At 37.7% G+C, this 27570-nt stretch overlaps 1 protein-coding gene across 4 annotated transcripts in view; it reads right to left on the bottom strand.

Moving 5' to 3' along the window:
• The window catches only part of KCNK2 (potassium two pore domain channel subfamily K member 2), a 131326-nt gene that overhangs the window by 48270 nt on the left and 55486 nt on the right, over positions 1 to 27570 (bottom strand). For all 4 annotated transcript variants that reach the window (XM_084512778.1, XM_084512781.1, XM_084512780.1 and 1 more), the window contains one exon: positions 15257 to 15374. In XM_084512778.1, the coding sequence (XP_084368904.1) occupies positions 15257 to 15374 (118 nt within the window). The remainder of the gene's footprint in view (positions 1 to 15256; positions 15375 to 27570) is intronic.

The raw sequence follows: 27570 nt of genomic DNA, 5'->3' as shown, positions 1-27570 counted from the left end.
TAGACAGACATGTGGCCAGAGAGGTTCTCTGTTCTCAAGCTGTTGAATTACACTTTCCAATTACACAGTCCAGTGTGTGGAGCAAAGTTTACACCCCCTAACATATCTCCTCTCACATTCACCATCCTTTTTTATATCAGGGAAAGAACAGAGCAAGCCATAGAGCAGAAGTTTCTTTGCCCCCACCAGGAGCACTGCCACAGGTCTGGTGTCCTAGCACTAACTGAGTTCTAGCAAATATATTTCCCTGAAGCCATTTCTCCAAGCAGCTCTCAAAGCTGTCCACCAAGAGCCAAAATGCTGGGTTTTGCAAATCTTTTTTTTTCTGATCAGAGTGAAGCTTATCAATCTGTGGTATAATAAAAGCACAAATTGCTATCTTCAGATCAGTTTCAAGAAGAGAAAAGGTTTAACCAAATAATGACACTGGTGGATTTGAAACAGCATTTGGTGACACCAGATGTGTTTCAGCAAATTTATGTCAAAATCTAAAATTAGACTCAGACTGCCAAACTGCTATGGTCAAACTGCTATGATGTTAGAGTGTGTGCCAACAATATGTTATCAAAGAACTTTCTAAGCTAACAAAATTATGGATGTTATTTCCTATGGGGAATAGCTCAAAGGCCATGGAAATATCACCTACTTAAAAAGCAAAGTTAGAGGCTCTAATGGCCTCTACCTTCGCTTTCCCTTATTTAAGTAAAAGATTATCAAGATTAAAAGATTCACTACTACATTGAAAAAATAGGTTTCAGTCTTCTTAAATTAGTCTGCTTCTTGAAACATTGTTCAACTACCACATAAAATTAGATAAAGAATCTGTACTTCTAACTTACACAATCTCAGGGATCTTTGATATACGAATTTTTCTTGATTCCAGAACTAAATTTAGCAATTTTAGCTGTATATTGTAAAACATGTCCTTAATGTGTCATCAATTAAACTGAGCAATACAGCTACTTGGGATACTCCATCGTGTTGTTACTACTGCTTCAAAGAGCTTGTGATCCAAATAAGCAAGACAGACATATGAGCAGAGCAGCAAAGGGATCCAAACAACTGATGGCAAGCACCATGCTGTTTTCTCAATCATTTGTTTTCTGTGATGGATCACACAGCAAAAATAGTCAAAGGCCTGCAAACAAAGGTCATCCAACCATGTTTCCCCTGAAAACTGTTTTGTGCCGTATTAACCAAAGAATGCTAGTAAACCGAGCAGGTCATGACTAACATATGACCCAATGATATAAATGATGGAAGCATGCAAAAATTACAGGTCAACAAATAAATCTCACTATGCCTAATTCTGGGAGTTGAGGAGGAGAAAAAAAATATATTCTGACTTTGGACAAAAAGCAGCAGCAACTGTAGATGAGCAAAAAGTTTCCTTCCAATGCAGTCTTTTCAGATGGTAAACTTTTATATGGGTCAACAAATTACTAAGATTTAATAGAAACCATCTTTTTTGTTGTTTCAATTTTTTAAAAGAAAGCTCTCATGAACTAAAATAAGTTGTACAACTAATCCCAATGATAGAAAAGAGTTTGTCAGCCTGACAAGTAGCAAGTGGCACCAGGCTATTCCTGAGAAGTATTTAATTCAGATTACATGCCTGGAGAAAGGAAGAGAGATGAAAAAATTTATATAGCAACAGGTGATGACAGCAAGTAAATAATTATTCAGGAGTTGGAGTCTGGCCATCAGAGAGGAGAGAAAACCCAAGTGACATGCCCAACTCTAGTTACAGTTTCAGGCATCTTCATGGCATGCTGGGAGATAAGAAAAGCAGTGTTTTCAAATAACGTTGTCCTTAACCAGATCTAGTCTTAATACTTGATACCTAAACATGTTTTATAGAAAAGAATAGCAAATTCTGTGGGGAAAAAAAAAAAAAAGTAGTTATACTCAAAGCTTAAGAAAAACAGTTTTGATGGATTTTGTAAAGTATTTTAATTCTTGAGATTTGAGCTATTTTTCCTATTCAGATTGCTTGTTAATTTCTATTTATCTAAATATGAAATTAATATGCCCATACCCACAGTATCTGAGCATAGTGAATTACTGATTACAGATGGACAACTGGTTTTGAGTAAAGATCACTGTAGGTGAGAGAGGCCTCACTGTGACTGATTACCACCAAATTCCTGTTTGCCAAGTAAGACTTGAATTTACACAGTTTGTGCGGTTGCTATGAAACGTTCACAGTAAAGATGTCTATATGAAGTAATCTCTTCTCTTTAATTATTCTTGTCATTTTCCAGCCCGTGGGTAACAGTCCAGCAAAATACATCAGAATCCCACACAAGTGGGAGAAAAGCAAGAAAAGCACATCTTTAGTGAAACCACAATGGTGAAACTGTCTGTAGATTTGTCCCCACAAAACCAAAATGCAAAAGGTACACTTATTAATATCAAAGAATACCGCTGGCTGCTTCTTTTCAAAAAAAAAAAAAAAAAAAAAAAAAAAAAAAGCTAAAAATAAAAATAAAAACCACCAATCAGACTGCCTTAGCTAGAACTAAACAGGTAGGTTAACCAGAAGGAGATTATGATATTCATCATCCTCATATGTAAGCCCAGACTAAAATTTTAATCACCAGTACTCACACATGAATGTCTCAAGAAAAAAAAAAAATCATACATATATATCATATGTTTTACAGGCTAACAGTTCTACTACCCCACATATTTATTTATTATTAGCTACTATGTAGAAGACAGCTGTCTTTCCTTTAGCCTACATCACCCCTTTTCTCACACCTGGAAAAGCATTGAAGCATTCATTGGTCAAACTCAGCATGACCAGGACTTTTCTGTGTTGTCACCTAAACCTTACATTCCATGAGTCCTTTTTATCACCCGCTTTACTACCAAATATCTGTTCCTCCCAAATGAAGAGAATGAAGTCTTCAGAAAATAACTTTGGTACTCAATTATACTTTCATTAGCTGTTTAAATCAGTTTTCAACACATTTTATCCTCTTTATCTGAAAGATTGCACATGCAGATTATATTCATATTAATGTAGAAATAAAACTGTACTGCTGAAAAATATGGATTTTAAACCCACACTGAGACGTGAGCAAATCAAGCCTGCAGCACCCTGGAACTTCACTTGTAGTCACACCAACTGATGGAGATCAGTAGATGAGATTTTCCAAAGTGCCATAGGATTCAATACTGCAAAATACTTATTGGGGAAAAAAAAAAAAAGAAAAAAGAAAAAAGTATTTTTTTTTAATTTCTTCTTTGCCTACATTTACAACTAGCTTTCCTCCTTTTTTTTCCAGTTGTGGGTCAGATTTTTTTTTTGTTGCTTTTGACTTTTTTTTTTTTTTTTAATGGAACCAAGCTAGTAATAATGAGAAATCTATAAAATACAGAGAGTTCTCAATGTATAAAAAAAGAAATGCTATTATAAAATGCTAATGGATATTCTCACACACTGTAGTGATACTTTAATGCTATTTTACACCCTAATGCCAGGGGCACAACACATCAGATTTTATACTACCCATATCTCACTTCAAGATACCCCTAAGTCATTCTAGACTGTCAGTACAACTTTTTTTTTCCTCCAAAGAATGTGAAAAGAAAGATATCTCAAATATCATTAAAACAGAACCCATGAGTTTAAGACGTACTTTCTCATATCAGGTTATATAGACTGAATGTCTTAGATACTGTATGCAGCTTTTAAAAAACAGGAACTGAAAGACATTTTTTAATTTCACAGAACCAAATTCTATGTCCTGTGCTTCTACAGTTAGAGCTAAAACAAAAAGTAGCCACAAAAAAAAAAAAAAAAAAAAAAAAATAGGTGATCTTTATACTGTTTTACACAGGGAAGAATGCAATGAAACTTAACTTACATTTTAACGTAGCACTGAAATTAAAAAAAAAAAAAAGCAGTCTCAAATCCAACATAAACCTCACTTCCAGACAAACAAGCAATTGATAAAATACATATTAATGTTAGACTCTTACTTGTTTGCCAGCTCTTTGAACATAGTTTTAGATGTTTCTGCAGCATAGCTACCTTCCTGACCTAGACACAGCCTGAGAATTTACCTCCTAGAGGTAAATGCATTTGGCAAGCACACTGGTGAAAAGCTGGCTCAGGACGTGGGTAATAGTGATTGGAATGATACAGCCTGGATCACATTCACACATTTGAGTTAAGTGGTAGCCAAGAGTCTATCCTAACCAATTGAGTCTATTGTTTGGTGGATGCTGGTTCTCCAGTTCAGTGTAACACCGAATACCCAGGCACAGCTATTCCCTGGCCACTTGCCACTCCCCTGCACCAACCAGCCAGGGCACCAAGAGGTGCTCCTGGGGCTTGGGAGAAGATGACCAAGTAAACCTCCATGCAATGTAAGCAATCTTTTTCAGAGTTTAGTTTACAGGAATAAAAATTGCCATGACATACCATGGCCACCATATCAACGTAATTTAAAGTAAACAAACTGAACAGAGGGAGACTTACAGTGGGCAGGTTCTCACCTGGTATAAAACCTACAACCATCTACAAGAAGGGCCGGAGGACTGACCCGGGAAACTACAGGCCTGTCAGTTTGACCTCAGTGCCAGGGAAGCTCATGGAGCAGATCCTCCTGAGAGTCATCACGCAGCACTTGCAGGGCAAGCAGGCGATCAGGCCCAGTCAGCATGGGTTTATGAAAGGCAGGTCCTGCTTGACAAACCTGATCTCCTTCTATGACAAAGTGACGCGCTGGGTGGATGAGGGAAAGGCTGTGGATGTGGTCTACCTTGACTTCAGCAAGGCTTTTGACACCATTTCCCACAGCATTCTCCTCAAGAAACTGGCTGCTCTTGGCTTGGACTGGCGCACGCTTCGTTGGGTTAGAAACTGGCTGGATAGCCGGGCCCAAAGAGTCGTGGTGAATGGAGCCAAGTCCAGCTGGAGGCCAGTCACTAGTGGCGTCCCCCAGGGCTCAGTGCTGGGGCCGGTCCTCTTTAATATCTTCATCGATGATCTGGACGAGGGGATTGAGTGCACCCTCAGTAAGTTCGCAGATGACACCAAGTTAGGTGCGTGCGTCGATCTGCTTGAGGGTAGGAAACCTCTGCAGGAGGATCTGGATAGGCTGCACCGATGGGCTGAGGTCAACTGCATGAAGTTCAACAAGGCCAAGTGCTGGGTCCTGCACCTGGGGCGCAATAACCCCAAGCAGAGCTACAGGCTGGGAGAGGAATGGTTGGAGAGCTGCCAGGCAGAGAAGGACCTGGGAGTGATGGTGGATAGTCGGCTGAATATGAGCCAGCAGTGTGCTCAGGTGGCCAAGAAGGCCAACGGCATCCTGGCTTGTATCAGGAACAGTGTGACCAGCAGGGCTAGGGAGGTGATCGTCCCCCTGTACTCGGCTCTGGTGAGGCCGCACCTCGAGTACTGTGTTCAGTTTTGGGCCCCTCGCTACAAGAAGGACATCGAGGTGCTTGAGCGGGTGCAGAGAAGGGCGACGAAGCTGGTGAGGGGCCTGGAGAACAAGTCCTACGAGGAGCGGCTGAGGGAGCTGGGCTTGTTCAGCCTGGAGAAGAGGAGGCTCATGGGCGACCTTATCGCTCTCTATGGGTACCTCAAGGGAGGCTGTAGCGAGGTGGGGGTTGGCCTGTTCTCCCACGTGCCTGGTGACAGGACAAGGGGGAATGGGCTTAAGTTGAGCCAGGGGAGTTTTAGGTTAGATGTTAGGAAGAACTTCTTTACCGAAAGGGTTGTGAGGCATTGGAACAGGCTGCCCAGGGAAGTGGTGGAGTCACCATCCCTGGAAGTCTTCAAAAGACGTTTAGATGTAGAGCTTAGGGATATGATTTAGTGGGGACTGCTAGCGTTAGGTCAGAGGTTGGACTCAATGATCTTGAGGTCTCTTCCAATCTAGAAATTCTGTGATTCTGATTCTGTGAAAACAATATGCCTTACAGTGGGCAGGTTCTCACCTGATATAAAACAATATGCCTTTTGCACAGATTCACAAAACCACTTAACAACAGATATTCTAGCTTCCAGAACCCAGAACTTTTCTTCTAAAAGGCAGCTAGGTAAGTGCCTTGCTTTTTAAAGCAATCAGCATGTAGGAACCCCAGCTGAGATGATCAGCTTCACTTTCAAAGCAGGTTGCTGCCCAACATGCTAATCTTAGATTGTTAGAGAGTAGTAATAATTAAAAAAAAATCTGGTATTGATTATGGCTGCCATCCCCTTTTTAAAAGCTGGTCCTGATTAGCTCAACTAAATAGTAAGTGCAAACAGCTTTGAACAAAGCAGTGTATCATGGTAAAGAGATTAACGTAGTCAAAGCAGAGTTTACTAGCAGATCATCCTGGTGGGATATACAAATACAAGTGCTTTTATTTTGATCTCTAAGCACTGTGCACTCAGTGGCTCCAATTTTGTTACTTCATGGCTAGTAGAAACAAAGCACAAAACGTTTACTTTTTTTTTTCTTTCTGAATTTTCCCAAATCCTGTGCTTCTTGTTTGCTTTCAGGATTTGAGGTTCTCGTGGTTAGTTGCACCGCTACTGATGTAATTATGAAAATAAACAAAAAGGGAAGCAGGAAATAATTTCACTTATCCTAGTGTTCTGCAAACAGTGTAACTGTATTCAGCACCTCCTCCTGGCAGCCTTTCCTTTATTGATAACAACAAGCTTTCAGAACTTGGAAATTAAAATGGATGCAATTGGTAGGCTCAGAAACCCTGCACTGATCAGTTGATGATGAGAAATCTAAATAAAGAAAATAAAATCCTGTTCCATTAGCACACGAGCATTAAGAGAGTAAGCTGTGAAAATTTCAGTGCTCATTTGCAGCGTAAATTGGGGACTGTGCCACAACTGACAAATTGACATTTTCACTCCACAGCAGGACTAGAGCAGAACCATGTAGTCTGGTTTTTAGGAAATTACAGAAGATGCAGAAGAAGCATGGAAAGTTGCGTGCCTGGCAATTTGTTTTAACACAACTGTTTGCTGTTTCTTAGGAAAAGGAAAATTAAAAGGTTAGAATGTGCATGCACATCAAACTGTAGAAATCTTACATCTCCATCCTTTGCAAGGTCCAACAAGAAACAGACACCAAACCAAAATAAAATCACCAGTGCTGCCTAGGAGGATGTTTCTCAGTGAAAATAAAAAGGCTACTTGGACAAAAACAGTTTTTAATGAATTCATGTCAATGCTGAAAAGATTCCAGTGGCTGCAAAAAAATATTTCAGAGTACAAATATATTTGGAAATTCAGTTTTACAAGGCAAGTAAATAGTTGGTAGTCCTCTAAATCAGTATTAAAAGACCAAAAATTTGTAAAAAAATCAGTGAAAAAAAAAAAAAAAGATATGAAAGGTGATACAAAATGTCATTGATGTTACTGCTTTTTCTCAAGAGACAGCATTCCTTTATACCAACCATTGTAAAGTTTCTCTCCAGAATCTTGTCATGTCAACAGAAATTCCCTTGTACATTCACACTACTAAGAGGCTATACTGGCCTGAGCTTTTCTGATATAGCTAATAATTTGAAGTAACAATATCACAAGAAATATCATATGCTTTCTGTTTTGAATATGGCCCACAGAACATGCAAGTGCCTCCAGTTTATCAGATACCTGTATGTCAAACATTGGTGTACCAAAAAGGAGATAATAGAAAAAATAGCAAGTATCTGTGCAATTAAAACTGTGTACCATGCCATAAACTTACATTTCTTAGCTTTTAGAGCCAAATTTAGCATTGTGAGGTATTCTGGCATGCACAAGGAAAACTTGGTCCTCGCCTTCTCTTAGTCTCAGTCTTTGTGGTCAGTGAGGCTCACCTTTTCTCTCATTCTACTCACACCTTTTCTGATACACAATCCTTCAATGTCTCTGACTGAGCTCTTCATCTAATATTATTTCCTTTCAGCTATTCACCATAGTGTTTCCAGCACCATTGTTCCAGGTCCCCTAACTCCCAGCAGTGTTATTCTAATTTATTACTTCTGAACCTCGTATGGTCCAAGTGTTATTTCCTCACCATTGGAGTCAGATAAGCTCTCTTTCATACTGCCTGAACAAATGCAGGAGAAAATTGAGGGCACGGTAGTAATACGCTCTCTACTCACTGTTCCTTGGAGAAATAATTACAGAGGAAATCTTGCTTAGTTGGTACTGTTCTGGAAGGAAGTATGCTCAGTAAGGATGAAATATCTGGAGAATTTTGTTGTCAAATCCTCAGAGCACAAGTGAGCCACTATTTGTCAACTGCCAATAACTGGGTCAAATTCTTTACAGGAGCAATAAAAGAATTGAAGGAGGAAAAAATAAAATGGAAAAAAAAAAAAAGGAGAGAAAAAAGCAGTTTTAGCTCCACCATCTTCTCTCTGGAACCACAGTGTGGGGGCACAGCACAAACCGAGACAAAGGACTGAATTCTGAAGAGATCTTGGGGGATTTTTTTAAACAAAATTGTTCTTTCCATTAATATTTGGTCAAATGAGATATACATATTTAACACACTTTGCAAGCAGATATGAAATTACTGTTACTTTCTACAGACTCCTCCATAGAGTAAGAGACGGAAGGATCATTTCCACCTCATTTCCCAGCAATCTCTCACTACTGCATCTTCATCTTCTAACTCCTAACCACTGTTTTTCTGCATTGCTCTACAGCTGGTCTAACCAACTGGTTATACTCAGCTTTCCCCCTGGTACACCTACACTGGGAGCTATATGAAACCTGGACATGCATCCAAGCTAAGATCCATAAGATCCATGGCCCTACTTTACTGAAACCTAAATTGTTGCATTTGAAAGGGAGCCAAAGAAGATGATATTGAGTTGAGGAACCTTCAGAGAAACAGATCCTCAAAAGGCATGTGCTTCAGTGTCCACCATGAAGCCAAGCTCACGTAAGTCATTGTCCCAAATGCAGATCTGATGGGGAAAATCATGTAGCAGAATAATTTTCAGGCAAATATATTTTATGTTATGTACTTTTAGGAGGTTTTCATGACTCCCTTCCTCAATCACCTCTGCCTTTGCACTTCATTCTCTTTTGTTTGTTTCACCACTTTTCCCTTTCAAACACACAAGGCACAGAAACCCCAGCATTTATATTCTGATATCCAGCAAACTGGAGTAATCTTTTGAAATAATTTTTTTTAAGCTCATCCTCAATAGCATCTACTTTTGGAAATAACCAAGGTGTACTGCCTTCCCAGCCTAGTTCTGCTCCAGTTCTCAACATGTGGTCTGTGCTGTATGGTAGATGTGGGTCTCTTATGCAGGAATCACAGAAGAAGATTAAAAAGAAAGTCGGAAGGAGTCCATAACTCCACTCAAAAGTCTGAGGGGTAGCTAACTGAAAAATATGAAAAAATCGACATTTAAGATAATCTGAACACTTTATTTTGTTTAGGAGATATTGGAGGGAAAGTTTTTTAGGAAAAAAAAAAAAAAAAGTGGACACTAAAAGGTCTTTTTATTGTTGTTGTTTTTAAAGATGGTTGTTACTATTTCTGTTTTAGTGAAATTACACACCACAAGAAAAGCTGAGAAAAACTCAGTCTCTTCTTTGGTGACAAAAGCAGATACAAAAACAAAAACAAAGACAGCAAAAAACATTCTAAGATACATTTGTGATACTTGCTACTTTTCTGAACTAAGGGAACAATTTTTTCAGCATCACTTGCAGTTTTTATCTTTATTATCTAGCATAACAGGTAACGCATTTAGATTACCAACAGTATTTATCCTTCAAAAACATCAAACATATTTTGTGTATTTCAGTTATCAACACATTATTCTTTTACTTTGTATTTCAAAAAGGCAGTGAAATTGTGCCAGAAGGGTCAGATTTATCAGCAGAATTTCATTATTTTTTCAACTTAATAGGCAATGTAATAAGACCTTTTAAAATAGCCTGACTTCACAGGAGAAGCTTGTGTCCAGGCAGTTGGAAAATGGCAGAAAAAGTATTCCTTACAGTGAAATTGCTTTTGAACCTACATAACTAATTGCAAATCCTGGAGAAGAGGAGGCTCAGGGGTGACCTTATCGCTCTCTACAGGTACCTCAAGGGAGGCTGTAGCGAGGTGGGGGTTGGCCTGTTCTCCCAAGTGCCTGGTGACAGGACAAGGGGGAATGGGCTTAAGTTGAGCCAGGGGAGTTTTAGGTTGGATGTTAGGAAGAACTTCTTCACTGAAAGGGTTGTGAGGCACTGGAACAGGCTGCCCAGGGAAGTGGTGGAGTCACCATCCCTGGAAGTCTTTAAAAGACGTTTAGATGTAGAGCTTAGGGATATGGTTTAGTGGAGGGCTGTTAGCGTTAGGTCAGAGGTTGGACTCGATGACCTTGAGGTCTCTTCCAACCTAGAAAATTCTGTGATTCTGTGAAATCAAGTGACAAATTGAGTTCAGATTTCTAGTTAAAAATATTAAACATATTTCATAGTTTTACCTGTTTGCTATTCAAAATTGTTCCCTAAAATATTTAGAAATATTTAGAAATAATTTTATTGTTGTTATTATTATCATCATCATTATTGTTTTGGTTTTATTATTTAAGATTCATATTCCTTTGCACTCTGCAATGATCGTTGCTAGGCTTTGGACCCAAAGAACATAGCAGTACTACAGTAGGTAGCTACATGAAGCTAACTTAAAGCTCAGTCAGAACTGAACTTCTCTAGAGGTTCAATTTCAAGTGCCTATGAGAAGCCTGGGTTCAAAAATCAAGGGCTAGTAAAAAAATAAATAAATAAATTGAAAGTGGGAAAGGACAAAAAAGAAATTATGTATTCTTCCTTTTTGATTTGTTGAGAAAGTTATTAAGAACTCTGGGATTTGGACATCAATAGAGCTGCCAAGTATCATCTAGTGTTCGGGTACTCAGGAGCTCCAAGAACTCATCCTTGCATAGACGCAGCTCTGTTTGGAAAGACATGCTCCTGAAAACTACAACTGTTGAGGAGGTTGCTGGGATTCCTGACACACTCACAACTGCTATTCAAGATACTCCATCTTCCAGGACTCCAAAGAAGTGCCATCTCTACTATATATCTGCTTGTGGTGCTTGAAAATGTCATTACAGACCAACTGGAATAACAGCAGAAATAGTACGGCTATTTGATCTGTAGGAGTCTACTAGAAGTTTTCATTATATGGTTTCTGACATTGTTTATGTGCTGAGACAGCAGTCACTTATGAGAAAGGCCACTAAACTAAATATCTTGGCATGTCTACTTTGTTTTTTGATTTTTCTAGATAAAGGTCTCAAGCTTGCAGCAAGAAAGGTCTCCTTCCCTACCCTGTTGCCCATAAGAAACTTTCTCAGGACCTAAGATATAAATTGCTGGGGAGGCTGACTGTGCATTTCTGAGTTAAGCAACCTATTGAAGGAAACAATCTAGAGAATAAAAATGCACATCGAAGGACAATTATGAGCCCTCAGAAAAAAAAAAAAAAAAGTGACAGAAAGATTATTTACCATCCTTCCTCAGCACCGGCTTCAGCTGGTTTTTGAATAAAACCAATCACAAAACTAGGCGAGAATTTCTTTAGATTTTAACTAAGAATGCAATACTATTTCCAGCCAGTTTCCCATCTCGATAGTCACGTAACAAACCAAGGCAATGACGGTCTTTAGTTGACTGATTTGATTGATTGAGTTCCCATTTTTTATGCTTTTCCCCTCAATCTTGTTTTTTGTTTGTTTCTTTCTTTCTTTCTTTCTTTTCTATAGACATGTGGTCTTAGAACAGAACTGAGTGAATAATGGCATTTTCAGGTAGAAAAAAAAGAGTGTCTTCTGTGCTTTGCAGCACATTGTATCCCAGGGAACAATGCAACAATATATTTCACAAACAACCTCTGCATTCCCATATCCCTCTGTTACCATTTTCCCTCTTAGGGATTACCTGAAAGTGTTCCATACACACAGAGTAATCACATAGTTCCATATTTCTTTGTCGAGATGAGCCATATTTATCCTAGAAACACATCCACAAGTAAGAAAACCTAACTAAGCAAACTAAGCCTATAACCCACAAGGTAGCTTCTTGATGCTGTTGCACAGTAATAAATGCAAAGCCAAAATCAGTCCACTCAAATATGGCAAAAAGGCTAAAAAGGATCTTTTCTATTAAATAGAGTCTTGTGAAATTGTTTGACACTGGCCTCTGTATTAAATCCACTTCCTAGGAAAGATCTAGCAATAAATGGCAAATAATATTCTAGTAAAACTGAGTTTAAAATTTTATTATACATACAGTAACATTTACTAGATAATATGAAGGATTAAAACAGAATTTTAAAAATAGTTAAAAAATGCCACACCATGCTTTCTCTAGTATTACCTCTGCTTTTTTTAGCTGGCTTTGACCCTCGGTAAATACACGTCACCATCAGAAAGCCTTTCAGCAGCCTACAGGAAATTCAGAGCAGTAAGAAAGGACACATGGTTCTGCCAACAGCCACTGAAATACAGTGTCATGATTTTTCACTTACATGCTTGCCATTGGTATAATACAATAATAACAGTAACTGTAAGACAATACTTGTTGCTTAGGTAAGTGCTAAAGTCTTTATTTATGATCTCCTCTCCCCAGGAACCAAATATTTGGTGGATACAAATGGTACTGTCATTGAGGAAAGGTTTGGAAAAAAAACCTATCCATAAATAAACTATTGGTTTCACTAAAATTTCTTGGATTCCAAGATATCAGCAGGAGGTGTGTGGGCTAATGATAAGGTAAAATTATAGTAATAAGAAGTTTGGGAAACTAGAGAATCTGCTGCAACACTGGAAAGCTATCATTTTCTGTAGGTGGTAGTAATTTTTTTTTCCTTCTATTCAAGTACTTCTTTGAGGCATTCAGTCTGAAGGACATAATATTTATAATTTTATTCATACTTATAAATATTGCTCATAAATTATTTCTGCAAAGCTGTTTTCCGAATTTATAAGGTCATGTCTTGGTCCACAGAGAGTATCTATCCATAGTGTTTGGATGAAACTTACAGCAGCTCTCTGGAGATGCTCATAAACTGCATTTTTAGACTCTTGAGAATTTCAAATATCAAATTCTATGATAACCATATGCCCCCAAGTTGGAAGGAATGCCTTCACTTTCAAAAGGTTACTCATATATGAAAAGCTCACGTTGTGAACACAAATGCAGCTGATGGCCTGTCATAATATAAAGAATAGTGAAAATACAGCCAACCATCATGCTCATCAACATTTTTCTGGGAGAGCCACAATTCCAAAGGCTTTTCATGACACCTCCTTTTTGTGTCACATTGCAAGCCCTTTGAACCATCAGGAAGATGGTTCACAGCAACAAGACAGTAACAAATATGCAACAGTATTAATGTACACATACAATTCAGAGATCCTAAGAAACAAACCCAAAAACTGTAACTGATTGCGAGCTTTCATCAGAAGGCTTTCTGATGAAAAGCACGGTTGGTCCAAAGCCAAGATATTTCTCAGAATACTTTTTCTTAGACTTTTTCCTTACGTTTTCTATCACAAAACCTGAAATAAAGATTTAGAGTTGTCTAGTTTGACCTTCTGACTACTCTGGTTTGCAGAAATGACCTGAAATACTAATTTTCAAATGTATTTCCTATTGGGTTATCTTGCCTCCTGGGGACAGCAGACCAGAGGACTGGATCCGTTTGCAGATGCCCCTCTCTCCTCTAAGCAGGACACATGTTTTGGTGGTATCAGGTCAATAAATTAAATCAGGAAACATTTTGATTCTGAAGGACCTTAAAGTTTTATTTAGAAATGAAATAGTGAAACAAAATGTTCCACTGCTTTCAGACAATTTTTTGAATCATTTAATTCCCTGGACATTTTTCCTACTTTTTTATTCCTATTTGCAACTGAAACAAATGCTAAGCACTTTCTACAGGACCATGGATACATACTTGCAATGATATATGTTCATTAAAATATCCTAAAGAGTAAGGGGTAAGTAATTTAGAAGCAAAACATAGTGAACTGCAAAAGACATTGGCCAGTATTAATAAATATGCAGTTTAAAATAGAGGCTAAAATTACAACATCAAGCTTCATGCTGTCAGAAGAAGATAACATAAGATTGATTGTATAGCTATCCTTCCACAGCTTTTGCTTGTCTTGGTTATAATCTGATAAAATTTCATTTTTCAGTTCTTAAAATTAGTGAGTTTGTTTCTAACCTTAGTAAAGTCAGAATTTGACCCTTTGCTTTCACTAAATCTGTGTTGTAGTTTCACTGGATGTGAAAAAATATTCTACCTAGGCACAATATTTATACGTATGCATAGGCATGTACACACACAAACACACAAAACTATGTTTGCACTTGTACACAAAGAAAAAACAAAGGTATGTGAAAAGAACACCCCTTCCTTCACAATGTGCATATAAATATTACACAGAGATAATAAGTGCAACAGTGAAACAGTTGTTTATACATTATTCTAACAATGTAGGTCTTATTTTGTTTTTATCTGATTTCTTCAAATTTATATCCCCCTCTGTGGATGCCCCTCCTGTGACCTGGGAGCTATGCTACATCTTTGAACTGTCTACCGTGTGCACTATATTCTAGTCAAGGGGAAGAAACTGAAAGGTCAAACACTGCTCCTGCTCACACCTGCCCAGAGGGACAGTGGCTCTTGCATGCAGAAAGGATGCAGAAAGCTCACTGAACTTGTGTCTATGGACAAATCACCGTACAGTTTTGGTCCTTCCTGAATGCAACAGAAGCCTCAAAGTAAGCCCCTGACTGTCAGTCCGTCCATCAATACAGTGCTCATAACTGAGTACACTGAACTGAATCTTTACCATGTTGTCATCTTAATCAAAACAGAGAAAACATAGAGTGGGATTATACAGACCTGAAACTCCATACATCTCCATCAAGGTTTAATGCACATGTGCTTTAAATCATGCCCTATTTAACACTTACAATTACACAGTTGACCAAATTCCCCCTAGAAAATGTTTCCACAGCCTCTTCTAGTCACCTCACAGAAACCTACAGCAACATTTTTTCTTCTGTTGCAGTCATTTACTCAGCTATCTTAAAGAGAGCTCTCACATATGCCCCTGCAGCTAAAAAGTAACTCTTTGCTTAAAAAAAAAAAAAAAAAAAAAAAAAAAAAGATTTGGAAGATATACCATTGACAAATATATGCACACATTTGAAATCAAAAGAGTTTCTTTAGTTACTATGAAAAGATAATAAGCTGTGTCCTACCTATGGTGGTAATAACAGTGCCAGCAAAGAAGAAGGAACTTCCCAAGTCCCAGTGACTGATCTGAGTAGATGTGTTTCCTAAAGGTATGATTCCTGCATTTATTGCTGCCACTACTTGCTGCAAGTTTAAAAAGATTTTTGTCAATATTCATGAAACAAGGATATTAATACACATTACACAGTATTTTGATAAGTCACTTACTTAACCAAAGCAATAAACCAGCAAAGAATGGGTGTTGGGCTGTTTGAGTTTTATCACTCAGTCAGGATAGGAATTTAACTTCAGAGCACACCTGAGCATGTCAGCGGGCTGCAGAGCTGTGAGCTCTAGACCCCTAACACAAAATGAATACAAAATCCACAAAGTCCATAAAAGTCACCTTAACTAGATGACAAACACAATTATTTTAAGTGTTGTAACTATTTGGTGAATAAAATGATGCATTAGACAAAGGATTGCAAGTAAAGCTTCCCCAAATATTCCTCTATTGAGTTAGGTAAGCAGATGTATTTGTTAAAACACAGTCATTTTAAAAGAAAAATTTCCATACATTATTTCGGATCAAATTAACTCCAATTAATTGAAACACTTCTGTAGAACATATGATTCAGTAATTAAAGATTTATAATTACACTTATGATTATAAAACTTCCACTATATTAATAACAAATCCAGAGTCAAGTACTAAACACGTATCTCCAAGTTTATACAACTATATACTTCATAAATGTCGTCCTTGAAAAATTCAGTTCCAGCAGCTGAAATGAACAAGCATGACATTTGTGACATTTTCAGAGTCTTGAGAAATACAAAACATTTCTTATTTTGGCAATGTCACCTACTGTAAATTATTATCATGAAAGAGGATTCCTGTGCAGTTTTATCTCCATTGGAGGTATATACCAGCAGCATTTCAGTTAAACACTACATGTCAAGAAAAAGTATTTTTAAACTCACAATAAATATTTTAAGAAACGCAAGCTATAATTTCATTCTGAAACTTTAAAACAGGATTTATTTCATAATCATGATCATAGTAATAATAATTAGTGCTTAACAAAAGAACAACAGAGGAAGCAATCCTGCATAGCTAAAACGAACATTTTCTTTCTGCTTGGTGAGTTGTCCAAAAATTACTTTGCAGATAAAGACAGGGTAGACCAGAATGTTTTCTGTGTGGGCAGAAAACCCACTGTTTTGGTTTCTGAAACTGTTCTGAAACTGAAACCCTTTGAAACTGTTCCACTGTTTCAGAGGAAGATTGTTTTGCAGAATTATTATTATTTTGAATCATAAAATACATCAATAATTTGCTAATGAAACCATTTTTGTTTCTAAACAATGCCCGTGGAAGTTGTTGTGGACAGACATGACAAAATATCAGTGCTGGGATCACCAGGCTATCAATCTGTAGTGGTTCGATCTCAACCAAAATCCCCCGCTTCCAGTTTGCCATTGTCAAAGCTCAGATGCACAAAGCAGCCATTTCCAAATTCACAGCTGCATCTCTACAGCCATGGGGATCTTGCTGCCATTTTCAGCACCCGGGGTTGTCAACAGAAAGCAAGCTGGGGTACTTTTACATGGACTTTACACACTCTATCTTCTATACCTTCAACTGTTTTCATTTTAAAATGCTTTAAAATACCAGAAAAGCAGACATCAAAGATGTGGATTTTTCAGTCCTACTGAGGAAGGAGAAAAGGATGGGGAGAGGGAGAGGAAGAGAGTTTAATTCTCCTTTGGGTTTGCAGAATAATGCTGCTTCTACATTTGTACATTACCTACAACTTGGCAACAATAAGTACTGACAAGTGTCTACATTCCTGTAGGAAGGGACACAACAGACTAAGCCCCATGTGGAAACCAGACATTATACTGATTTCAGAATTTACACATCACAGATATTCCTTTGACTTACAAACCCTAGTGCATTATGAAGCCTACTGAATACATTTTGAGTTTTGTTTTGTTTTTTTTTTTTCATTTTACTGAACCAAGAATTTTCACCGTATGTCCTTGTACCTGCAAATGAGAATGCGTTCTCCACTGAGGACATCATATGGTAAAGCACTGGATCAATATAATTTTATGGGACCATTCACATTTTATTGCAGTCTAGTGTACTGCATGAATGCCCTATACAGAACAATGCACCTGTTTAGGCAGTCTAACAAGACCAATTTTTATGCAGATCCAGATGTAAAATGTTTTCAGAACTTTGTATCACCACCACAAAGTTTTGAAGCCAGACTGCATCAGTGTCTTTTCTGTGAAAGATATGCTCATTGGAATTGCTCAAAGATCCATGGCATCCATGCATTTCCTAACTGCAATATACTACAATTCCAGGAAAAAAAAAAAAAAAGCAACTTAACCCAAAACTGTTCTGTTGGGTCAGTGGGTCAGACCGGACAAAACACAACATATGGCTACAAAAGACAATTAGTCATTCTGATGTCTGGTTTTAACCAACAGCTAATTTGGAAAGGATGTAGAATTAGGGCAAGTAGGAAAGTGGCTTTTTCTTCACACAGCTTCAAACCAGAAGTTTTATGGACTTTGAATGGAAGGCTGCATCTGCATCATGGTGTTAAGATTGCATTGGGTGGATCATTTTACCAAGAATTTGACTACTTTTGGAGACCTATGGCAATCTGGGAACCAAGAAATACTGTGGCAGTGAGTTCTGCAATTTATCTGTGGATTGTTTAAAAAAGCACTTCCCTTTTGAGATTAGTATGTGCTTCCTCATAATAAAGTTCTTATATTATGAGAAACATTTCAACAGAAATTTCTTATTTGTCTACTCCAATACATTCATGATCTTGTAGACCCATCAGCTGCCTCTTTTCCAAGTTAAAGGCTCTTTCTTATTAAGTAATGTATTTACCTATTTAAATAAACCTGTTAAATATTGTACATCAGTATTTCTTTATTGCCAGTATTCTCATTGACCTTCTTTGTACCTTTACTGATTTACCTTAAGCATTATTTTAAATACAATTTTAGTCAGAAAGGGCCAGATGATGCTTTCTTTATCATCTGGTTATTAAGTTTCCAAATACACACTATAATGCTTTCTTCTCTGTGGTTGCCATGTTTGGGAGAAGCTAGTCTTAAATATTACATTACATTCCTTCAGAGCTGTCCGTAAGTCTTCCTTACTAACAAGGAAGGATGACAGGCCTAAAAGCAGCAAAGTCGCAGGTTTACTGTGATCAATAACAACATCTCATAAAGTCTTTGAATGTTGCCTCTGGATTTCACTGGGAGGGCAAATTCATCTTAAATTCTTTGGATCAGCAGTTATCTTTCCTCCTTAGTTTGGTCAGTGCTGGTTAACAGGTCCTCATCTAAGACTATTCCTAACCAAAATACTAAGAGAAAATAATATATATGACAATTCCTAACATACATGCATTTCAGGGCAATATCTGCAAAGCAGATATTTCTTTTTGATCATCTCCACTATACAAAGGTACAAATGTAGCACAGAATAAAAACTCAGCCTTGTGCCAGTGTTTTCTGCCAACTTCATCAAGAGCCGGGATCTCACCCTCTATGATTAAAAAGCATGTTGTTATTCATTGTCAGTGCTCTTAGGTCCACTTTTCTCTGTCACTTTATTCTTGATCTTCAGCCTTATTTATTGACTGATGCTTTACTACAAGAGCAAACACAACCATTTCATTTGTCACAAGTTTGGCATGACTTTCCTTCTTTTTATAACCTTTTTTTTCTGTCTTCTGAGCCCTTTGGAATATCCTAAATTATAAAATACCATTATTAACTCTGTGCATTTTCAATCCTAAAAGAGTCAAAATCATGAAAACACTGTATAATCTTCACATTTATTGTAGGTTGTAGCTGATAAAGGCTTTGTGCTATCTTAACATTGGAATTTCTTGGCTTCTAAAAAAAGTACAACAATACAGTTAATTGACAGCCTTAGAGGGAATTTTTCTAGTTTTTCTTATTAGTATTCCATGTACAAACTAAATTCCGGCTTAAACCTCAGTTCCACTTCAATACTACAGAACCACTCACCACTAGAATAGGAATGTGGATAGTTTCCATTCTTAAACCATGTAGATTATTTCACTTGTCTTGCCTTCTTTGAGTGTATTTGTTTATCTCTTTTGTATGAGATCACTGAGGACTGTGCACAGGAGGGATCACCCTGCAGACAGCATCCAATCATGGTCTGTCTCTATGTGAAATAGTTTTAATAATAATATTACGTCTGTTCAGTAAAAATACTAGGTTTTTGACTACTTGCTTTTTATTTGTCTTTATAATGGTGAAATTTGGGGCTCTTTTGAAAGAAATAACATTTTCAAATATCTAAAAACTTTAGGAACTTAATTCTCTCTCTCTCTCTCTCTTTTTTCTTTTTTTTTTTTTTTTTTTTTTTTTAAGTCACTAGGACCCTTAGGCTAGCTCTGTGATGTATTTTAGGCATAGGCATAAGCTTTGTTCAGGTCCTAAGTTGAACTACAGCCAGACTACCTGGTTTTGCACCTCTAACCAGGAATAAGCCTCAGTAGAGCATCAGTGAAAAGAGGCAGAGATGTTTGAGCACAGAATGGGTGGGCCAGGCATTACTTGTGTTACTTTTAAAAACAGGACCTGAGTTCCAAAAACATAAACACTGCATTCACCCTGTTTCCAAGAACACGGGGAAAACAGGAGTGACAACATAAAATCTCATTTTAATTCAATGTCAGTTATTCATTTCCTATATAATTTAGAAACAGTTTCCGGTAAATATATTGTGCAGTTTTGGTTTATCACATCTCTGTGTTCACGCAGATAGCTGTCTGAAGATGCCATGCTGAGCTACCCTTGCAGTTTATCACACAAAACAGCCTTTGAAAAAGCAGTTTTTTGTGTTTTTTTTTTTTTTTTTTTTTTTTTTTAATTTGGGTTTTGGTTTTGGTTTTGGTTTTTTTGGGGGGGAGGAGGAAGAAGAAAAAAAAATGATAATTCCAATTCTCCTAGGTCAGGGATTTCAACCTTTGTTCCTCTGACCCTGCAAGGAGTCAACGGAGATGAAAGACAAAAGCAAGCCTGTTGATGACAGAGCTGCATCCACTACTCTGGGGTCCACATTGCCACAGGACAAATACAGAGAGGTTTATAAACTGATGAGAATAGCCTCTGGTAGTCATCCACTTTCTAATCTACAGAAGAGGCAGAAATGAGCATATGTCAAACCAGCCGCCCCTTCTCATCTTCTTCTCCACCAGGCTCTGAATGCATGCTTTTGTACCATACTGCAGTCACTTCACTTTTCTGAAATGATGTAACACAACATTTCATTACTCTCAGCTTTTCTATCCAAAGATTAAAATAGATTCACCTTAAATTATGCTGCTGATAAAAAAACGCAGCGTGTTCTGTTACCCACCTTGTCAGGAGTTAGCTTGTGCTTCCTGGCAATCAATTAACAAGTGATGTCAAAAAGTCAGAGATGCCTCAAAGTTTTTGGAAACTTTGTTCTCCACCTTTGTTGTCCTGCTGCAATTTTGACAAGAGCTCTCCCTCTCTCTTCAGTGTAGCTGCATACCGCATGCTGCCCAGCTACTGCATGGGTCCTACCCTCGTACTTTGGTTTACAGAGAATGGAAATCCCAGTTCTGTGTTCAGAGGCACACTAGGATGATTTTAACACTTATCAAATGACTCCCTGGACTCCCAAAGCACATGCTTTAGAGCTTTACTGTTGAAAGAGACTGCAATGATGTTTGCATTGTATTTCTGTGACTGCATGTACTTCTTTTTCATTTGTATAACTTATGATTGTAATCTATACTACCAGCTAATACCCAGCATGCCATAGAACACTTCTCATTCAATGTTCACAATCTACTTGAACTAAAAATATATAGAAACGTATTGAAAAACATTTATATTTCTAACTATATATTAAAAACTGTGTGTATATAAATTTTGTGTGTGCTTACATGCATATATATACATATGTATAGACACACATCTAGGTAAGAGGGCTTTTCTTTGCTTCTTGAGCTTCTTGAGACGGGAAGGATTATTCAGACAGCTGCTCAGGAAAATTGACTTACCAATGAGTCATAGCTGCCACCCTTCTAAGACAAAAGCTGTCATTCAGATGCACTCAAGCTAGCTAGGTTCTTGGTCCTGTAAAACTGTTCATCTGAAGTAAATATACCATGTAAGAGCCAAAACGCCAGCAGCAAGGAAAAAAAAAAAAAAAAAAAAAAAAAAAAGTTAGAACCCCCTCTCCTTGAACAGAGAAATGAAAAGGATGGTTAGAATTTATTTATTATTCTCCCAAAAGTCTGTATTGATTTTATGCGCATGAAGGGTAAAGAGCATGTGCATAAAAAAAATCACTTTTGGTTTAACCACCATGAAGAAAATAACTACAGAAGAGGGACTTGTACTGACAATGTGCTATGATGGGAATGGTCCCAGGCAACAGAAAGTTTGGCAAAAAATCCCTCTCTCCCTGTGCTGAGACAGAAGAGGGGACTTCTGAGAGGGGAGGGTAAAGAGCCAGGACTACCTCTATACTTCAAAATAAGAATACACAAGCTCACCTGCTTTGATGGGCAGACTCCTTACTAAGGACAGACACTTGCACAGGGTAACAACACAGCCTACAGTTCCTGCACTTCATGTTTTCACTGCTTTAAATGTCATGCATTGCATGTTGCTTCACAAACAGCATTAACAGGCAGCTCTGTGACTGGTGTTTGCAATTTGTTGTAAGCTTCAAGTCTGAAATGTAGCAGCACGACTTTGTACATTAAAAAAACTGATGCAACAGTATTTTGGATCCCCAGATAAATAAATCAAATACACTGCAGCATCAATTTCTTTTATGCTGGTCTGTCAGTCTTTTCAAGGATCTAAGGTTTATGAAGTACAAACACCTGTTGCTTGCAGACTAGGATCTAGACCAAGACGGGATAGTTCATGTTCCTTCTGGGGGAAGCTGGAAGGAATTGCAAAAGGGAGAATCTAAGCTGGTCTCAGCTGGGAAGGGCCTGAGTTGATACATGGCAAACTGCCTCAAAAAGTTCCAAAAAGTTCCTCAGAAAGATCACAGGAATGAGAATGTCTATCAACATTGCAATTCGAAGAATGGATAAAATTTCATTCAAGTTGAATAGGCTTAGCCAATACATTTTAAATTTATATTAAATAAAATAAAATAAATAAAATATATTAAATAAATAAATTTATATTTAAATGTCAGATTTGCCTGAAAACAAAATCTTTACATATCTGTGACTTTTTGCCTGAAAACAAAATCTTTACATAACTGTGACTTGTTATTTCCAAAAATGAGAGAGCAAGCTCAAAAAGCTTCTAATCTCTGGGAGAGAAAGAAGGGCTTGCACTTCTTTATTTTAACTCTGAGAGGCTGTGGTTCAAGGAGCTTATCTGGCTGAAATAAAACAACTTCCTTCTGAGGATGCAGCAAAATTAGTTTCTTAGGGCTAAGATGCAAGTTGTAAAAAACCCTATGAAAAAAAAATATAATTTCAGCTAATGGTGGAGGTTAACAATAATGAAAAATACATCCAAGCTACTTCAATCTACTGAAACAAAGTCATAGAAAATACATATTTTGAAGTAAAACATTTTTAACAAGTAATTACGTCAGAAGACATGATGACATTCTGGTGATACAAGTTTGGTGAAAGAATTGCAGGAATGTAGGTCCCATGACATTCATAACTGTATCAGGCTTTCCTCAAGAGAGATAAAGAGAAAAAAAAAAATAAAAAATCTTTCCTCCAGAGAGATAAATAGAAAACACATTTTAGTCTTGTTCACAACCCAAAAGATGAGTGCAAAGTAATGGGAGAATTTAGCCCTTGCAAACACAGAACTCAAAGAGGCAAGGCACATGACTGTGGACCCTGAGAGCTTTCTTCTCATGTTAACCACAAAGCCATGCAGAACCCAAGGAGATCAACTTGTGTGATCAAGATCAATTCAGCTAATCTTGACGGTTCATTAATTCTTTTTTCTTTTAAATATAAGTGCATTTTTGTAGGCATTCAGTTTCCAGAGGAAGCCACATACTCTAAAAGGGGCTGGATAAAATCTCTATAAAGTCCTTTACTGCAGGGACAGCTTGGTGCAGCACCATGAAAACTTGCTCAGATTTTGAATCAAGGTTTATAAAACAAGAGTTACCACAAACAGCACTTGGAACACATTAAAAGATTGTGTTGTTTATTCTGATATTAATTTTTCCACTTGTTGGGGTCTTCAGAATGAACATATTTGAAGGAATTTTCTGCTAAAAGAACCAAAAATTAGATATGTTCTGTTAGTTAGTTTCAGTTTTTACTTTAACAATCTTTATTAAGTTTCATAAGTAAGTTACTAAGATAACTAAAATAATTCACACCAGTTTGCTAGGACACTTCAGATATTTAAAATAATTTAACTGAGATTTCTTTTATTTCCAATTTTTGTACAATAATACACTAAACATCTTGATGCTTGGGGAGTAAAAGGACTTTCTTTTCATTTTGGTTTATAAAGGCCAACCCTAAAACAGATAACTGCTGAGTAATACATAATTAGGTGTTATTTATATAAAAAGCTCTTCTCTCTCCCTCTCCCTCTTTTTTTTAATCAGCTTTCTCTTTGGCAGGAGGACAAATACTCGTCTCTCATTGCCAAGACAGCCCACAATACACAATGCTGGTCACATCCTAACATGATGTGCATGTATACAGCATGAATAGAGCAGGAGATCTTTCTGGGTACCTGACAATACTTTGTGCATCTGAGCTTGGAAACTGCCTCCGACATTTTCAAAACTTTACTGGCAAGTTTAGCGGAGGGAATAGTCGACACACTAAAGGAGAAATGAAGCTGGAATAAAATAATTAGATATTCAAGTGCTCTAATTAGAGATTATTTTTTTTCATTCTCTAATTCTTATTGTTCCTTGGATTACTCCCAGGTTTCTATCAGCTTCTGTCAACAAAAAACTCACTAGTGGAGAAAAAAAAAAGTTCCAATGGAGATGTAAAAAATCCCTACCATGAGGAAAGATCGGGTTTTTTGTTTGTTTGTTTGTTTTGTTTCTGTAGTTGTTGCTTTGTTTTTTGTTTGTTTGTTTTCCTTTCTCATATACATGAAATCCAGACAGCCTGACTACCTCTGCTCTTTTATTTTGTCATCTGCATGGCATGTCAGGGTCAAGCTGAGCACAGGCATGGACAGAGAAAACAAAAAAAACAAACAAACAAACAAACAAAATCCATGAAAATTGACAAGAGTTCTTCTTCTTATAGCAGAAATAGTAGCAAAGTCTCTGGCCACACCCCGTTCCACAGCTTTATAATGTGTGAGATATTATACACAACTTTCACCAAACACTTCCTCATCTGTTAAAAACCAAGACCCTTTCAAGACCTTCCAGCCGAAACTTTAGTAACGCAAGTTTGACATGAGACCACACACAGTTAGCTGGGCTGTTGCATCCTCACCAGACTCACCCAGACAGCATTTGTATGTTCACAAGTTTCCATGATGGGGGATTTCTTTAGCTGTAGATCATGGGTACACCAGCACTTAACGCTGTGCACTGCCAAGCTCAGCATTGGTGTGTAGAGCACACAGTGATCCACTTAATATTGTTGTTAATACTTGCTTCAGGCTACAGAAAAGAGAGTTGAAGTTGCCTGAAAAAAATGGGCTCTTGGGTGCAAAGAAACCCTCTGCATGACTTGCACACATATGAAGGTTGGTGCTAAATAGCAGTGCTTGTGGAATATCAAAAAAATGGTTTCTGGAATCAGGCCTCAAGGTCATGCATTGCTGTTGTTCATTTCAGGTGTATTTTATTGAGGTGAGGCAACAAGGAACTGAAGTAGTGAGCACTGAAAGAGATTTGCAGCACCAGAGCATGGAGGTCAGCAATGGAGAAGGTCATGAAGACCACCTCTTCGTCAGCACACACACAATGCTGCAGGACTAGGCTGACCTCCCAGAAGTTACGAAGAAAACACAGGTCATTTTTCTGAGGCAGATGAGGTTGCTTGGCTGTCATCAGCAGGGCACTCTATTTCATTCACTTTACATGATCTCTGCACTGCATAGCAACTCTCCATCACCCCTGGCTTCACATGTATATCAGATATATAAAGTATATAAAAATATAATTCCCACTGAGCACACCTAGAGGATCCACACAATCAATGTGAAAATGTTTAGTTTCAGGAATTCAGAACCTGAGAAATAAAGCTCTGTGTGTTGAAAACTTATCAGTAGCATATACAGTTTTGCCAGGAAGGCTTTTTGTGACTAGTGAGAGAAAACAAGACTGAAAGACAGCAAAAATTCCCTGACCTGTGTACATTGCTAGAAGCTAACAACTTTTTGTGTTGTAGTCAGCTCTTGGGCAAATCAAGATTTTATCAATAGACGATGGAACTAGCACCTGTGTGCTAGTGAATTGGACTTTTCCACTTGCACAAATGAATTTGGTTAAATTTGTGTTCTCAGGCTAGTCTTTCCAACTTGCTCACCTGACTGAACCACCACACAATGTACTGTCAGTTAGGAGTCAATGGGATGGTCAAGACTGCTTGAGAGTAAGGGTTAAATGGCAGACCCAAAACTGTAAATATTGAAAATGCCTTGCATGATAAGCACCTTGAGCAAAGACTAGAACAAACAAGAGCCAAACCAGTTTCTGAATTCCCAGAACATTAAGTTCAAAAGGAAAATTTTATAATGAATTTCATTATAGTTTGACTCAATGTAAACACTTGATTAAAGAAGACATTATAGTCTGTAAGCTCTGTAATTTTCTTCACACACACTAAGCATTCCAGCTTCCTACTGCGCTAGAACGTATTAATTTTCAGTTTGGTATCTTTCAGTGAATTCTTAAATATCATTTACTTTTTCCTTACACGCACTATTTAGTTTTATTCATACAGACATCCAATGGAAACTGAAGAAACACTGCATTATATTGTACTAACAGTCAGACATAAGCCCAGAGAGACAAAACACTTTCCAATAATTTAGCTTCTGTGACAAAGTGGGAAGAAATTTGACCCCATGGTTAGGGTAGCTGGAGAAAAATTTATTTGAGATGCTGCTTTTCCACAGATTTCCTATTTAGTTTGGGCAAGCCACTTAATTCCAGATCCTTAAACAACTTGATGTAATCCTTTATCACTTATTCCGCAGAAAGAAAGGCAGTTACATGTACTTGTACGACTTGGCCTTGGCTCACTTTTGCCTCTGTCCTCCTCCTATAAGAGGGGAACCACAGCACCTTCCTACCTCCATGCCCTGGTCTTCACAGTGCTGAGAAGGGGTCTGATCAGCAGAAAGGAACAAGGAGGAATTAAGTTTCTCCATTTAGCCAGCCAACAAGCACAGCAAATTCTCCCCACAAGCACCACCTCGCATTCACGTGCTGTGGGTGGCTGCATCACCTGCCATGCTCCAAAAGCCTTTGTTTTTTCTCGTCACGCCAAGATTGCTAGCTAGAAGGGAACTAATTCTGATACGGGTATCTGTGCACTGATAGCTGTGCTGAAGCTGTCATTTATTTTACACAGCACATCAAATGGGCTTTGAATGCTGATTAAGTGATTTTCTACTACCAGTCTGTGCTTCTGGGTAGGGAATCATAAATGCTTAAATATCTAAATACTCCAGTGCAAATTTCAACTTTTTTTTTTTTGCCTTCAGGACCATCTCGTAGATGATGTAAGATAATATTGCTTCCATACTTCTATTTTTATCTTCAAAAGTACAGGATCTGACCTAAAAAATTTATATGGGATATTTATACTAGCTACAAGAGATTATTTTTAATCAGAATGTGTGTGTATCTCTTTGAAAGATTAGCTCACATTCTGCTGGTAAAAACGCTGACACATATTTATTACATAGCATCAAAATTGTACAGATCAACAGCACCTCCTCAGGCATGCCTAGTTGGGATGCATGGAGATAGAAATTGCTGAATAGTCATTTTAAAGGGTTCCACTTTTGGAATAATTCTGAGGGAAAAGGAAAAGGAGGGGGGGGGGCAGAAATCACAAACTGCAAGGCATTTTCCTAGTTTGCCTTCAAAATTTAGAAGTGGTGTGTCATAAAAATAACTCAGTAAACCAGAGCTTTGTATTTGAAGCTGCAAAAAAACAGGTGTCCGTGTCAATGCCATGCTCAAGGCAGGTTGGTCTAGGTAGCTAAAATAAAATTCTAAGCTCTCGGCCAGATCTGCTGTTAAAATCCACCTCCAGAAGGCCCTGCTGCCCATGCCACGGGC

This window comes from Aythya ferina (genome assembly GCF_964211825.1).
Source record: "Aythya ferina genome assembly, chromosome: 3".
Taxonomy (NCBI): Eukaryota; Metazoa; Chordata; class Aves; order Anseriformes; family Anatidae; genus Aythya; species Aythya ferina.
The sequence above is the reverse complement of the archived record's forward strand: the minus strand, read 5'-3'. Positions and strand labels throughout refer to the sequence as shown.